At 48.8% G+C, this 13,351-nt stretch overlaps 1 protein-coding gene across 5 annotated transcripts in view; it reads right to left on the bottom strand.

Moving 5' to 3' along the window:
* Positions 1-77: 77 nt before the first annotated feature.
* atp2b3b (ATPase plasma membrane Ca2+ transporting 3b) overlaps positions 78-13,351 on the bottom strand; it is a 74,943-nt gene continuing 61,669 nt past the window's right edge. For 3 of the 5 annotated variants that reach the window (XM_048179257.1, XM_048179253.1, XM_048179254.1), the window contains one exon: positions 78-4,251. In XM_048179257.1, the coding sequence (XP_048035214.1) occupies positions 3,835-4,251 (417 nt within the window). In that variant the 3' untranslated portion in view covers positions 78-3,834. The remainder of the gene's footprint in view (positions 4,252-13,351) is intronic. The other 2 variants (XM_048179255.1, XM_048179256.1) reach the window with 1 other exon arrangement.

Here is a 13,351-nt window from a genome sequence, read left to right as displayed (position 1 = left end):
AAAGGTGAACTGGCAGTCTTGTACAATGTCATCAGGCTGAAGAAATAATCACAGGCACACAATGAAACACAACCACAGACACTGGTCAAAGTTATTATTGTAGAATACTTTGATTTGATTTTTTATACAGACAAAAAGTGTTGACTTATTTTCCCATTAAATTCTTAGATTTCCATAGTTTAGTCTACAGTATACAGCTGTGTTCTTTCATCATAGATAGATACTTTTTTCGCTTAAATAACAGGCAGGTAATTATTAATATATTTAATAGTTTAATTTTTTTTTTTTCTCTTTTTTGTCTTTTTTCCATTGTAGAGCAGTAAGTGTATGTTCAGGAGAATGTGCAACTGTTTTTTCCATCAGCTAAAAGTGCACTGATGGAAAAAGACAATAATAATCATAATAATAGTCATAATAATCATAATAATGTACAAGCTGTTCAATTTTAATTCTTTACAAAAAAGCAAAAGGAGAAAGAAAGAGGAAGAGACAATAGAGTAAAACAAACAAAAAAAATGTGCTTAAATCGTAAACAAAAGATGCACATGTGCACATTTTGGCAAAAATGTACAGTGATGGTGCAGTTGTACAATAATTTATAACTTTTATATTAAATATAGTATATTATTTACTCTTTTTCACATTACATTTTTTTTCACCTTACCTTGCGTGATTTTTCTACAACAGAATGGAACAAAATGAAGGCAGACAATGGATTTTTGGATTATCTGTTTTTTTTTTTGTTTTTTTTTTAAATATATATATATATATATGCGTATATATATTTGTCACTCTATCAGGAGTCTCAATAAAGTGTCTGTCTGTTGTGGTGGAGAGGAGGGATACCATACATATGCCACTGTAATATATATCATCACTGTCTGGAGAGTTCAATGATTGGGGTATACGTCTTAGATATAGTTAGATTTAAAAATTATTCATAGACGAGCATAGCTTGAGGCCTATTTTGGTAGCTAAGCTTTGCTGAGGATAAGATAAGGTTAGGAAATGTTTCTTTATAATGGTTTAGCAGGTTCACCGACCTGTCCTCCCTGACCACCACTTTGGCCTGCTGACTGTGTCTAGGCCTTTAAATGGGTTCAATCTGTGAGACCTGCCAGCGCTCTCGACACTAGAGACTCCACTGAAACTGTCTGAGCCCGATCGAACTCAGCGAAAGGCGGACACGTTCATGCAGATATAACACAGTTTTGCTTTAAGGCATATTCCGGGTTCAATACAAGTTAAGCATTTGTGACATACTCGTGTTTACTACTTTAAAATAACTTTTAAATGAGGCCAATTTGAGAAATGTGATGCTTCTAATCATAAAAAATGCACTTACATTAATTCTTCTGTTAAAATGTGTATTATTTGAGCCGTTTAAATAATCATTTTACCATCGTTTTGGGGTTTATGGTCTATGGTATTGTAAAATTGGATTTAATTTTACACAGAAAAGATTTGTGTACGGATTCACTTCCATTGTAAGTGCCTCACATTTTTTTAAAGAAAAGAATGGACTGAACCCTGAATATTCCTATAAGAATGGGTTTCCGTTTAAAGATCCAACAACAAAATGTTCTTCTGTTCGCAGAACGAGTCAACCCATTTTAAGCAGCGTGTCTATTGGCATTTAACAAGTAGTCAGATTGGCAGTGTGACACTGCTCCACCTCCCGGCTCCACACCACAAACAGGGCAGAGTATCAGGAGGAGAACATCAGCATGGACAATAGCACATTAATGACAGCACAGATGCGCTGGGAGGAGAAACGTGTGTCCACCAACCGCTTAAGAGCCACAGTGAAGCATCGACAGACGAAAGTGAAGTCAAACAATGACAGTGAAGAGCGAGCGCTATGATATCAACATGCTCCGCAAAGACGCAACAGACCAATGCAATGACATGATCTAGTGACGCTCATGCTTGCATTGTCTGCTTTCGATATTCGCCAGTTTCTCTGAACTGGACAATCTAGAAAAGTATTCTATACAGATAAAGGTTTTTTTCGAGATCCATATGTACATGTCGTGAAGCGTATTTCACAGAGCTGTGGGCAGGGCAGTCTGTTGCATAAGTGCCGGTCTCCTTCCCCAAAATGATTGTATTACGTTGCAATGCATTGACTGTAGCAGTACGATCGTAACTGTACCATTCCAGACGATAATGGGGTGAAAAAAGAGGTAACCCCGGATGGTACGGCTGATCAGTGGCACGTCAATGGAATATAACTGAATCAAACACACTGACGTGGAGAATCGTCATAGGGATTATTGTTCTGTGCAAAGATGTTGTTCTGAAATGGACCAAAAGCAGAATGGTGTGTCTATCAAAAGTCCACGGTGAACGTTTGCTCAGTGAACTTTGATATTGTGCAAAAGTAATGGTACCCTCACGGATTGTCCATTGTTTTAGTATCTTTGATAATTTTTTAACTATGGTGTGGCAGTGTAAGATGGATTCCCCTACCCTGGTGACCACAGTCTGCAGATATATACAGAATCTGATATTTCACACGCATGAGGAAAGCAATTGTGAGTGCGAATGTATTTAAAGGGCCAGCAGGTATGCATGAACGGATAGAATTATTTGAACATGTTTAAAGGGTTGATGCATTTGTTGGTGTCATCTGCACAACATGGATTTAATGTGGAAAAAAAAAATCGAAGACACCATTAAATGTCGAGTCTGGGCAAACCCACTGAAATCCTTAAATCTTTAAATTTCAGCTACTTTTGAACAAGGTAAGACATATTAACAAGGCCATTTTGCCGTAAGGCTGATTGCCATTGCCGAGATGGAAAACCACCAAAATCCCATCCACGTCCATTGAATCGCTGTGATGGGATTGCCCAAATCCTCTACCCTGTAGCATATTTTAAACATAAACATGTTGTGTAAATGTTTAAAATATCATGAGCATGATTGTGTTTAAAAAAAAAAAAAATGCTTACCCTCACTTAGAGTAAAGCTACAAATTGCCCTCAAACAACAGATTTTTTTTTAACATAAAATGCTGTAAAACAATTATTGTTAAAATGGTGCGGCGACATATTTGTCTTCTTTTTGTTATCAGCAGACGCATTATAATTGAATTAGTCTAAGCTTCAAATTAATATTTTGCTTTGTTAGTACTTCTTTTTTCTTGTTTTTTTATGCTTATAGGACAGACACATCACACACAGACACATAGAGAGAGAGAAATAGACAAAGTGAAAAATGAAAAATAAATGTTGGTGATCACAATAAATAAATAAATAAATAAATAAATAAATAAATAAATAAAATGTTTTAAAGCTTATCCATAAAGAATTACTCAGAGTAATAAAAGTCATATTCTGTGATATCGCAATGATAATCCGAGCACTCATGATGGCGGTGGCGATATTAAGAAGTCAAACATGATAATAATATTGAGTTTAGTAACACCGATAAAAAGTAAAGTGAATGGACCCCTACTCCACCCGTAGGGAACATACTCCTTTGCATTCCGAGAAGTCAATAGTCACCAGCACTAAAGAACCACTAAAATCCATCGGGTCTGGATTCCTCACCTTCTCAGGTCCGTCCAAAGGAACCACAGACACGCAGCAGACTTGCCTCCTCTCCACACGGTGAGAGGAGAGGTGTCTGTGGGGCTGTTGTTGAGACATGAGGAGTGATAGTGCTTTCGGTGGATGGTGGTAGTGAGCGGATGGTTGTAATGGGATGACCCTGTCTTAGTGTTGGGGGTCAACCACCTATAATGTGTCCGTAGGAGCCTCCCCAACCAGCATGACCCGCACAAGTCTGCATCCTCAAGAGTTTTTAGGGTCTCTGGAGCATGGTCAGTTATAGGGAGGTCTCCAGAGCGAGGAGGGGGTACAGCTGTCGAGAGGGGGGTGTCCAGTGCCCATCAGGGCTTGTGGGGAGGTTCAGGCGGTAGACGCTGCTGTCAATGGCATTGTTGTTGCGGTTAGGCGTGGTGGGGAGGCTGTACTGGCGGTAGGGACGGGGCGGGGGACGGGAACGCTGCGGTTGCTGGACCGGAGGGGGAGGGGGCTTTCGGAAGGCCGGATGCAGGTGATGGTTGTGCCTCGACCACTCCGATTCGTCGTCAATGTCTGTGTCGTCGATCAGCGGGATGTTGTGGATGTAGTCATTGATGAGAAACTCGGGGTGCGCCATGAAGTTGTGGATGGAATTCCTGGACGCGGGTTTCTCGATTCCGTCATAAAGGGAGCTACGGAACGCTTTCACCACCCGCATCTAAACGGGAGCAGAGGGGACGAGGTACAGAGAGAAAACAGAGTGGGAGAAGTGAGGACAGAGAGAGGGTTGAGAAAGAGGAGAGTGGGAGCAAAGAAATCTTTCAGTACATGTGTGATAGAAAAGACCTGAAACACTGTAGTACCTGTTCTGAACATGCCTTATAATGCACAGACAGCTCAAGATCAGGTTGCTGCAAAATTTTGAATCTGTTTGTGTCATTTGTTTTAGATAGCTACAGAAATGATTGTATCTTAGTACTTAAAGGTGCAATGTGCAATTTCTTAGTGGGAACAAACAGAATTGCAAATAACTGGGACTCCAGTGGAACAGCACTGGGACATTTCACTGTTTGTATCACTGTGTTTGCGCATAACCATTGGCTGAACGTCTGATACATATGGCACAAAATGGGAAACACTTCTGGAGTTTCAAAGTCGTCATCTGATTGGTTACATTCTACAGGATATCCAGGAAGCACATGTGTGTCAATTTTAAAGGTACAGTAAGCGATTTCTGAGAAACACTGTTGATATTTGAAATCAACCCAAACAAATCCAAAGTTACTCACCTATGGAGAAGAAACAACGGAACCTCAGCATCTGCTTTCAGGCCTTCTCGTTTGGGCCTCTCCAGCGCCGGAAAGCTTTTCTAATATTAACGCGGGTCCTAAGGCTCTTGCCTGATCTTAACCCTTTTCCAGTAATATTCCTCTGACCTTTTCTTTTTTTGTAATGTCTCTCAGCCATCTCTCTTTCTACAGTCTTTCTTCAAATCTCCCTCTTGCTCACATTCTCTCGTCCCCCATCATGAGTGTATACGCCCCCTACTGCTGACTGGCTACAAGTGTGGTGCTCAGTCCAATACACTTTCAACAGAAATAGCTTACTGCACCTTTAGCAGTCCGTCTGGAATCAATGTTGTCGTGATGCCAAACCCCCTCACGGGAATGAGCGCTTATCAGGATCAACTAAACGTATGTATTGGTTGCACACTGGTCAGGGACACTGACTTTACATTTCCACGCCTCTAAACGTGACGCTGAACAAAACAAAATGTGTCGGTCAGATGTCCTCTTGGGCGGTCCTTGGCCAACGAAAGCTGCTATGGAGTCCAGATCTTCTGCCGTCAGTCTGAAGGTCTGGCTATGTGAGACTAGTGCATACCAGACAGACTGTCAGTGTGTCAAGCCACTAAGTATGCTTCAGTTTTGACTTTTGTCAGTTTTCAGTTGTTGAAATCTCAAGTAGTTTGTTGTTGTTCCATTTCTTTCAAGCCAGGCCAGCATTGCCACCTTGCGGACAAACTAAGTAATACAAAAAAATGTGCGTTTAGAAAAATCCTGCTGCGCGTGTACAGTGTGTAGTATGCTACGCATACCCTAGTGTACGAGTAAAAACCTAAATGTACTATGGCTGTTCAAAACAATATTTATTGAATTGTTGAATAAAAGCAATAACGTACGTGCAATCATGCTGTTCTGTGCTGGTCTGAATATTAGCATTCTTGCTTGTATGATATTCTTTATTAGGTCGGGATTTATTACGCGGCACCTTACGCGCTACACAAAAACTTTACCGCTAGTTTAACACATCTTATACATTTCATCAATAACAGCAGCAACAACAACAAAAACCCTACAATTTTTTTCCCCCTTTTGTCATCCACCAGTGCATGATGTCCCTGGCCACATCTCATGCCATTGGTTGAGCCAATGATACGCCACTCAAACAAACAGATTGCAATTCTGTTTTATGCATTTATGCTGTAGAAATTACACAAGGCACATTCCTGATTTAGATTCTTATACCTATAAACTAGGGCTTTACACTTAAGCTGCACAACCAGATCTTAAGAGTTTCTCAAAGAAAGACAGATGACAAAAAAACAAACAAAAAACAAATATAAGACACAGGAAATGAACCCAAGCTGTCAGTTCACAGTTCCCATTCAGTCGGTCACTTCGACGTACGTCGGATGACCGACGAATAGGAATCTCGCTAGAGAGGCCAATCTACTTCGAGTGTAACTAAACGAGCCAATGCACATTGGCATGCAATCATATGCATCAGCTGCTCGCCTCGCAGCGCGGGTATATAATGAGCAGCAGGTGCGTTGCATCTTCAGCTTTTCGCTTCGGAGCCGAACTACACATGGTAGTATCTACGAGCGAGTGTGAAAGGAACGAGCCAGCTCTCTCTACTGCTCTCTCGTCTGGTGCAGGTGGAACAGCACAGCAGCGGGGCCGATTCTCTCCTTTTGTTTATTTTCTTTTTTTGCCCACTGAGCAAAGAAAGCTGTGTGTCAGCTGTGAAAGCCGTTCTTACGGCTGGTACGGTGCGCTTTAAAGAGCGCTGAAAAGCTGTTTTCACGGCTGGTAAGAGCGGCATCTCCAAAGAGAGTGCACACGACAGGCTGCACATTTCCCTGTCTGTGCTGCAGCGGCTTTCCCCTGCGTGCTTCGGCACTTGAAAGAGCAGTTCCTGAAAGAGCTTACACGAGTAGTTCGCGTCTTTTTAAAGATGTCGTTCTACTTGTGTGTTTCTGGATGCGGTCGTTACCTGGCGCCTCGGGATGGTCACCAGCGCTGTATCACGTGCTTGGGCTTAAGGCACGCTGAGGCGGCGTTTGTGGACGAGTCATGCACCCATTGTGGGATGATGACCGTCACGGAGTTGCGGTCGAGACTCCACTTCCTGCAAAGGGGTGGAGTCCCAGTCCCGGCGCCTCGTTCCAATCCTCCTCAGAGGGTTGCTTCGGGCGCTGGGACTGGTGACTTGAGGATCATGGTGAGCGCGCTTCCTTCGGGGAACCAACCCCCTAGGAACCCTCATCCCTCGTGCACTCCGCAGCCAGTAGAGCTGCCGGGGGAACGCGGTGGACCACCCCAGAGGTGTGTACCATCCGTATCCTTCGGAGCTCCCCATGACGACCAGATGTCGATCGCTGCATCGGAGGGTGAGCCTGATACTTTCGGGGATGACGATTCGGCGCAGCTGCCTCCTTCGGGAGTGACATCTGTGCCCGATTCAGACCCGGAAATGATGGCTATGCTTTCCCGGGCCGCCAACAGGGTCGGGCTCGTGTGGAATCCTCCACCGTGTCCCGAGCCCTCGCGGTTGGACGATTGGTTTCTCGGGGTGGCAAGGGCTGGTTCTCAGTCCCCCACCCCAGTGCCTTTCTTCCCGGAGGTGCATGAAGAACTCACTGGCACATGGACGGCACCTTTTACTGCCCGAAACCGTGTCGGTGGGTCCTCCTCCCTCACCACCCTTGATGGCGGAGCGGCGAAGGGTTATGCGCGCATACCCCCTGTGGAACGGGCCGTTGCTATGCAACTGTGCCCTAACTCCACCTGGCGGGGGGAGCCGTCTCTCCCTTCCCGGGCCTGTAAGCACTCGTCGGATCTTACCGGCAAGGCTTATCAGGCCTGTGGGGAAGCCGCTTCTGCCTTACACGCTATGGCGTTGTTGCAGGTCCATCAGGCCAAGGCACTGAAGGACCTACACGAGGGTGGTCATGATCCGCAAGTTCTACAAGAACTTCGTACCGCGACGGACCTCGCGCTTCGTGCGACGAAGGTTACGGCGCGGTCAGTGGGTCGTGCGATGTCCACCATGGTGGTCCAGGAACGCCATCTCTGGCTGTGTCTCGCGGACATGAGGGATACCGACAAGGTCAGGTTTCTTAATTCCCCCGTGTCCCAGACCGGCCTCTTCGGCGACGCGGTCGAGAACTTTGCCCAACAGTTCTCGGCTGTACAAAAGCAGTCTGAGGCCATTAGTCACATCCTGCCGAGGCGGTCAGCTGCTGCACCCCCACCGCCGGCGGCACCTCAGTCTGCCCGTCGCCGAGGGCGCCCCCCTGCGGCCGCCCCCGCTCCCACGCCGCAGCAGCAGCCTCCATCCAAGCGGCGTCGTGGAGCCGGTCGCGGGCGGGGTGCCCAGCCCGTCCCGCCACCCCCTAAAAAGAAGGGTGGCAAGGCCAAGTCCAAGCGGCCCTAGGACGGGCGACCCGGAGATGGATGGGACTGCTCTTCAGGAGGTGGTGACCGCACCGCTCCTTCCCCCGGAGGAGGGCCGGGTGGAGAATCTTTTGTTTCCCCTTTTTGTTCCGCCGCTGGCCCAACGACCAGCGGTACCCAAATTTTCAATAAAAGAGCAGTTTCCTCTATCTCCGGGTCCGAAGAGGGCTCGGAGGGCAGTGGGAGGGCAAGAACCTCACCACTCTCATCCACCTCTTCTGTCGCCAGCGGACAGCAGCGAGCAGCAGGCAGACAAAACCTCGACTGCTCCCTCTGTCCACCTGTGGAAGCAGGTAAGTGTTGCACAGCACACTGTGACCCCGCTTCGGGCCGCCTCATACAGAGAGCCCCCCGGGCCGCGTCCCTGCGTTCCACCTCGCTGCCCCGCGGCGGGTACGCCGGTGGTCCCCTTGGTGCCGCTTGCTCGGTCTCTGGGAGCCTGGCTAGCGCTCCCCAGTCCGTCTCGCTGGCTCCTTCGGACCATCAGGCTCGGCTATGCGATTCAGTTCGCCCGGCGCCCCCCCAAGTTCAGGGGCATCCTCTTCACTACAGTGAAAGCTGCCGATGCCCCTGTCCTGCGTGCGGAGATCGCAGTCCTACTGGCGAAGGACGCGATCGAGCCGGTCCCTCCAGCCGATATGAGGTCAGGGTTCTACAGTCCCTACTTCATTGTACCCAAGAAAAGCGGCGGGTTACGACCGATCTTGGACCTGCGTCTTTTGAATCGGAGCCTCCACAAGCTACCGTTCAAAATGCTCACGCAGAAACGCATTTTCGAATGCATCCGTCCCCGAGATTGGTTTGCAGCGATCGACCTGAAGGACGCGTACTTTCATGTTTCGATTCTTCCGCGACACAGGCCATTCCTGAGGTTCGCGTTCGAAGGTCGAGCATACCAGTACAGGGTCCTACCCTTCGGGCTCGCCCTGTCTCCCCGCGTCTTCACGAAAGTCGTGGAGGGAGCCCTGGTTCCCATGAGAGAACAGGGTGTTCGCATCCTCAACTATCTAGACGACTGGCTTATCCTAGCACAGTCTCGGGATCAGTTGTGCGAACACAGGGACTTGGTGCTCAGTCACCTCAGCCAGTTGGGGCTTCAGGTCAACTGGGAAAAGAGCAAACTCGCCCCAGTGCAGAGGATCTCTTTTCTCGGTATGGAGTTGGATTCGGTCGAACAGATAGCACGCCTCACAGAGGAACGTGCTCGGTCGGTGTTGAACTGCCTGAATACTTTCAACGGCAGGACAGCGGTCCCACTGAAATTTTTTCAGAGGCTCCTGGGGCATATGGCGGCCGCAGCGGCTGTAACACCGCTCGGTCTGCTTCATATGAGACCGCTTCAGCACTGGCTTCACGGCCGAGTCCCGAGATGGGCGTGGCTACACGGCACGTTCCGGGTGCCAATCACTCAGGAGTGCCGCCAAGCCTTCAGCCCGTGGTCGGACCCTTTGTTTCTTCGGGCAGGAGTGCCCCTAGAACAAGTGTCCCGGCATGCTGTGGTATTCACAGATGCTTCGGCCACCGGCTGGGGTGCCACGTACAACGGGCATGCAGTGTCAGGGGTTTGGACGGGACCCCATCTGCATTGGCACATCAACTGCCTCGAGTTGCTGGCAGTACGTCTTGCTCTGGGCCGCCTCAAAGGCCTGCTACGGGGCAAGCATGTACTGGTCCGTACGGACAACACTGCGACCGTTGCGTACATCAACCATCAAGGTGGTCTACGCTCCCGTCGCATGTCGCAACTCGCCCGCCATCTCCTCCTCTGGAGTCAGAAGCATCTGAGGTCGCTTCGCGCCATTCATGTTCCCGGTGTGCTCAACCGTGTGGCCGACGAGCTGTCACGAGCTGCGCTGCCAGGAGAGTGGCGACTCCACCCCCAGGTGGTTCAGCTGATCTGGAAAGAGTTCGGAGAGGCTCAGGTAGACCTGTATGCCTCTCTAGAGACCTCCCACTGCCAGTTGTTTTACTCTCTGACCGAGGGAACACTCGGGACAGACGCACTGGCACACAGCTGGCCCCGGGGCCTGCGCAAATATGCGTTTCCCCCAGTGAGCCTACTTGCACAGACACTGTGCAAAGTCAGGGAGGACGAGGAGCAGGTCTTGCTAGTTGCACCCTACTGGCCCAACCGGACCTGGTTCCCAGAACTCTCTCTCCTCGCGACAGCCCCTCCCTGGCCCATCCCTCTGAGGAAGGACCTTCTTTCTCAGAGACGGGGCACTCTCTGGCACCCGCGTCCAGACCTCTGGAAACTCCATGTCTGGCCCCTGGACGGGACGCGGAGGTTCTAGGTGACTTACCCCCTGAGGTACTTAACACCATCACTTCGGCACGTGCACCGTCTACAAGACGTGCTTACGCCTCGAAGTGGAACCTGTTCGTCGAGTGGTGCTCTTCTCGCCGAGAAGACCCCCGAAGATGCTCGATCGGAGTCGTGCTTTCCTTCTTGCAGCAAGGGTTGGAGCGTAGGCTGTCCCCCTCCACCCTCAAAGTCCAGACTGCTGCTATCTCCGCTTACCACGACCACATAGATGGCAAATCTGTTGGTCAGCACGACCTGGTCATCAGGTTCCTTAGGGGGGCGAGACGGTTAAATCCTCCTCGACCTCCCTCCATACCCTCTTGGGACCTCGCTCTGGTGCTAAGAGCACTCCAGATTGCTCCCTTTGAGCCTTTGCAATCAGCAGACTTAAAGATTCTGTCTATGAAGACTTTGCTGCTGGTTGCATTGGCCTCCATCAAGAGGGTAGGGGACCTGCAGTCATTTTCGGTCGACGAATCGTGCCTGGAGTTCGGGCCGGGCGACAGCCACGTGGTACTGAGACCCCGGCCTGGCTACGTGCCCAAGGTTCCCACCACTCCCTTCAGGGACCAGGTGGTGAGCCTGCAAGCGCTGCCCTCGGAGGAGGCAGACCCAGCCCTGGCTTTGCTCTGTCCAGTCCGCGCTTTGCGACGGTACATAGACAGAACTCGAAGCTTCAGGACCTCAGACCAGCTCTTTGTCTGTTACGGAGGCCAGCAGAAGGGAAAGGCTGTCTCCAAGCAGAGGATGGCCCACTGGATAGTGGATGCCATCGCCCTGGCTTATCAAGCTCAGGGCGTGCCCTGCCCGCTCAGGTTGCATGCTCACTCCACGAGAGGTGTAGCATCCTCCTGGGCGCTGGCTCGTGGCGCCTCGCTGACAGACATTTGTAGAGCTGCGGGCTGGGCGACACCTAACACGTTCGCTAGGTACTATAGCCTTCGTGTGGAGCCGGTCTCCTCCCGTGTTCTCGCCTCAGGTCAGAGGCACGGAGAGGCCCCGGCTTAGTGTCCGCTTGCTGCGCGACATGCGCTTCTTTTCTCCAGAGAGTCCCTACAAGGCAGACCCTGTCGAGTCCTCCGACATCCCTTCGGCAGCCGACGTGGCGGAGCGTCGGTCGCCAGGCCTTACTCCGTTGAATCCTTGAGAACCGGATTTAGGCTGGGTTCCATATGTGTGACCCTACGGGGATCCCATATGCGGCTTTCCACGGTTGCTCCTAATCGAAGCCCGTGTCTTTCCCTCTGGGAGAACCCACCAAGTTGGAGTCACCCCAGTTCTTCCATATGTTGTACAACCTACAAGGTTAGTCCATATGTACTTATCCATATAACTCCTTCGGGGAAGGATATGGCTTCCGCAGCGTTCCTTATCTGACGTAAGGTTACGCTCCCAGTGGTATCTATAGTCTCACTGAGTGGGTTTTGGGAACAACAGTGATCGACCCTCTCTGTGTGAGCCCGGTCCCACCGTCCTTAGGCAAGGGGGTTCAGGTGGCTCACAACAGAGCACTGGAAGAGGGCACCTCCTGTGGCGCTTTGGTAGGGATTCCTATTCGTCGGTCATCCGTCGTACGTCGAAGTGACCGACTGAATGGGAACGTCTCGGTTACAAAGGTAACCCTCGTTCCCTGAAGGAGGGAACGGAGACGTACGTCCCGTCGCCACAGGCGCTGTCCTGCTGATGCTGCCACCTGCTGGGTTCGGCTCCTCAGCGAAAACCTGAAGATGCAACGCACCTGCTGCTCATTATATACCCGCGCTGCGAGGCGAGCAGCTGATGCATATGATTGCATGCCAATGTGCATTGGCTCGTTTAGTTACACTCGAAGTAGATTGGCCTCTCTAGCGAGATTCCTATTCGTCGGTCATCCGACGTACGTCTCCGTTCCCTCCTTCAGGGAACAAGGGTTACCTTTGTAACCGAGACGTTATCACTCAAAAATAAAGGCGATGGACATTCTCTTAAACTCAAAACAGTAAATGGACCAGGCCTCAAACAAAAAGATGTATGGAAGCAAAAAGTACCAAACAGATAGCCAATACCAAACATAGGCCATGTGTGTATATTGACCTATTAGTGGTGAAAACTGAAATAGTGATGAGGAGGGGAAGACAGAAAAGAGGATGTCTTGATACACACATAGACACACAGCCAAAGGAAGAAACAGTGCGTAAGAATCTGCAACAAAGTGCTAAGCAAAGGGGATGTGATGAATAGACAGATGGGGGTCCAGCTGGTGGGATGGAGGTAGGATGCACCCAGTGATGCTGTCTTTAGAGGAGCTTTGACTTCCTCCTCATTGGTACTAGCAGCATTCAGGGGTGTGGTAACAATGAAGCAATGCCACTCTAGTGATGTGATTGTGATGTCATAACAGAAGCCATGGAGACAACATGCGTAATGAGGCTATCAGCCAATGATGTCAGTTAATGCCAATGAGTAAAAATAGGTCAGAAGCTGTGAAGATATACTGTAGCTGAGGTGTATTACTGTAAATACCAAATGATCTGTAATCTCATCTATGGATTTATCTGTCTTCCTGATCAGCAAATTGAGTTTTATTCCAGTTTGTATTCTACTGTCATGATTTACATATAGTGATAATGATAATAATAATAATAATAAATGTTATATAAAACATATGGGTGTTTCTTCAATTACAAGCATTTAAAAAAAATAATAAACTCCCTTAAAAGACACTTTTTACATTATCACTATTTTAATTTAACTATGTAGTTCAATTGCACTACTAACAATGTCCATGAATC

Source organism: Megalobrama amblycephala, linkage group LG24 (genome assembly GCF_018812025.1).
Source record: "Megalobrama amblycephala isolate DHTTF-2021 linkage group LG24, ASM1881202v1, whole genome shotgun sequence".
NCBI lineage: Eukaryota > Metazoa > Chordata > Actinopteri > Cypriniformes > Xenocyprididae > Megalobrama > Megalobrama amblycephala.
This window is presented reverse-complemented; position numbering and strand designations above follow the sequence as displayed.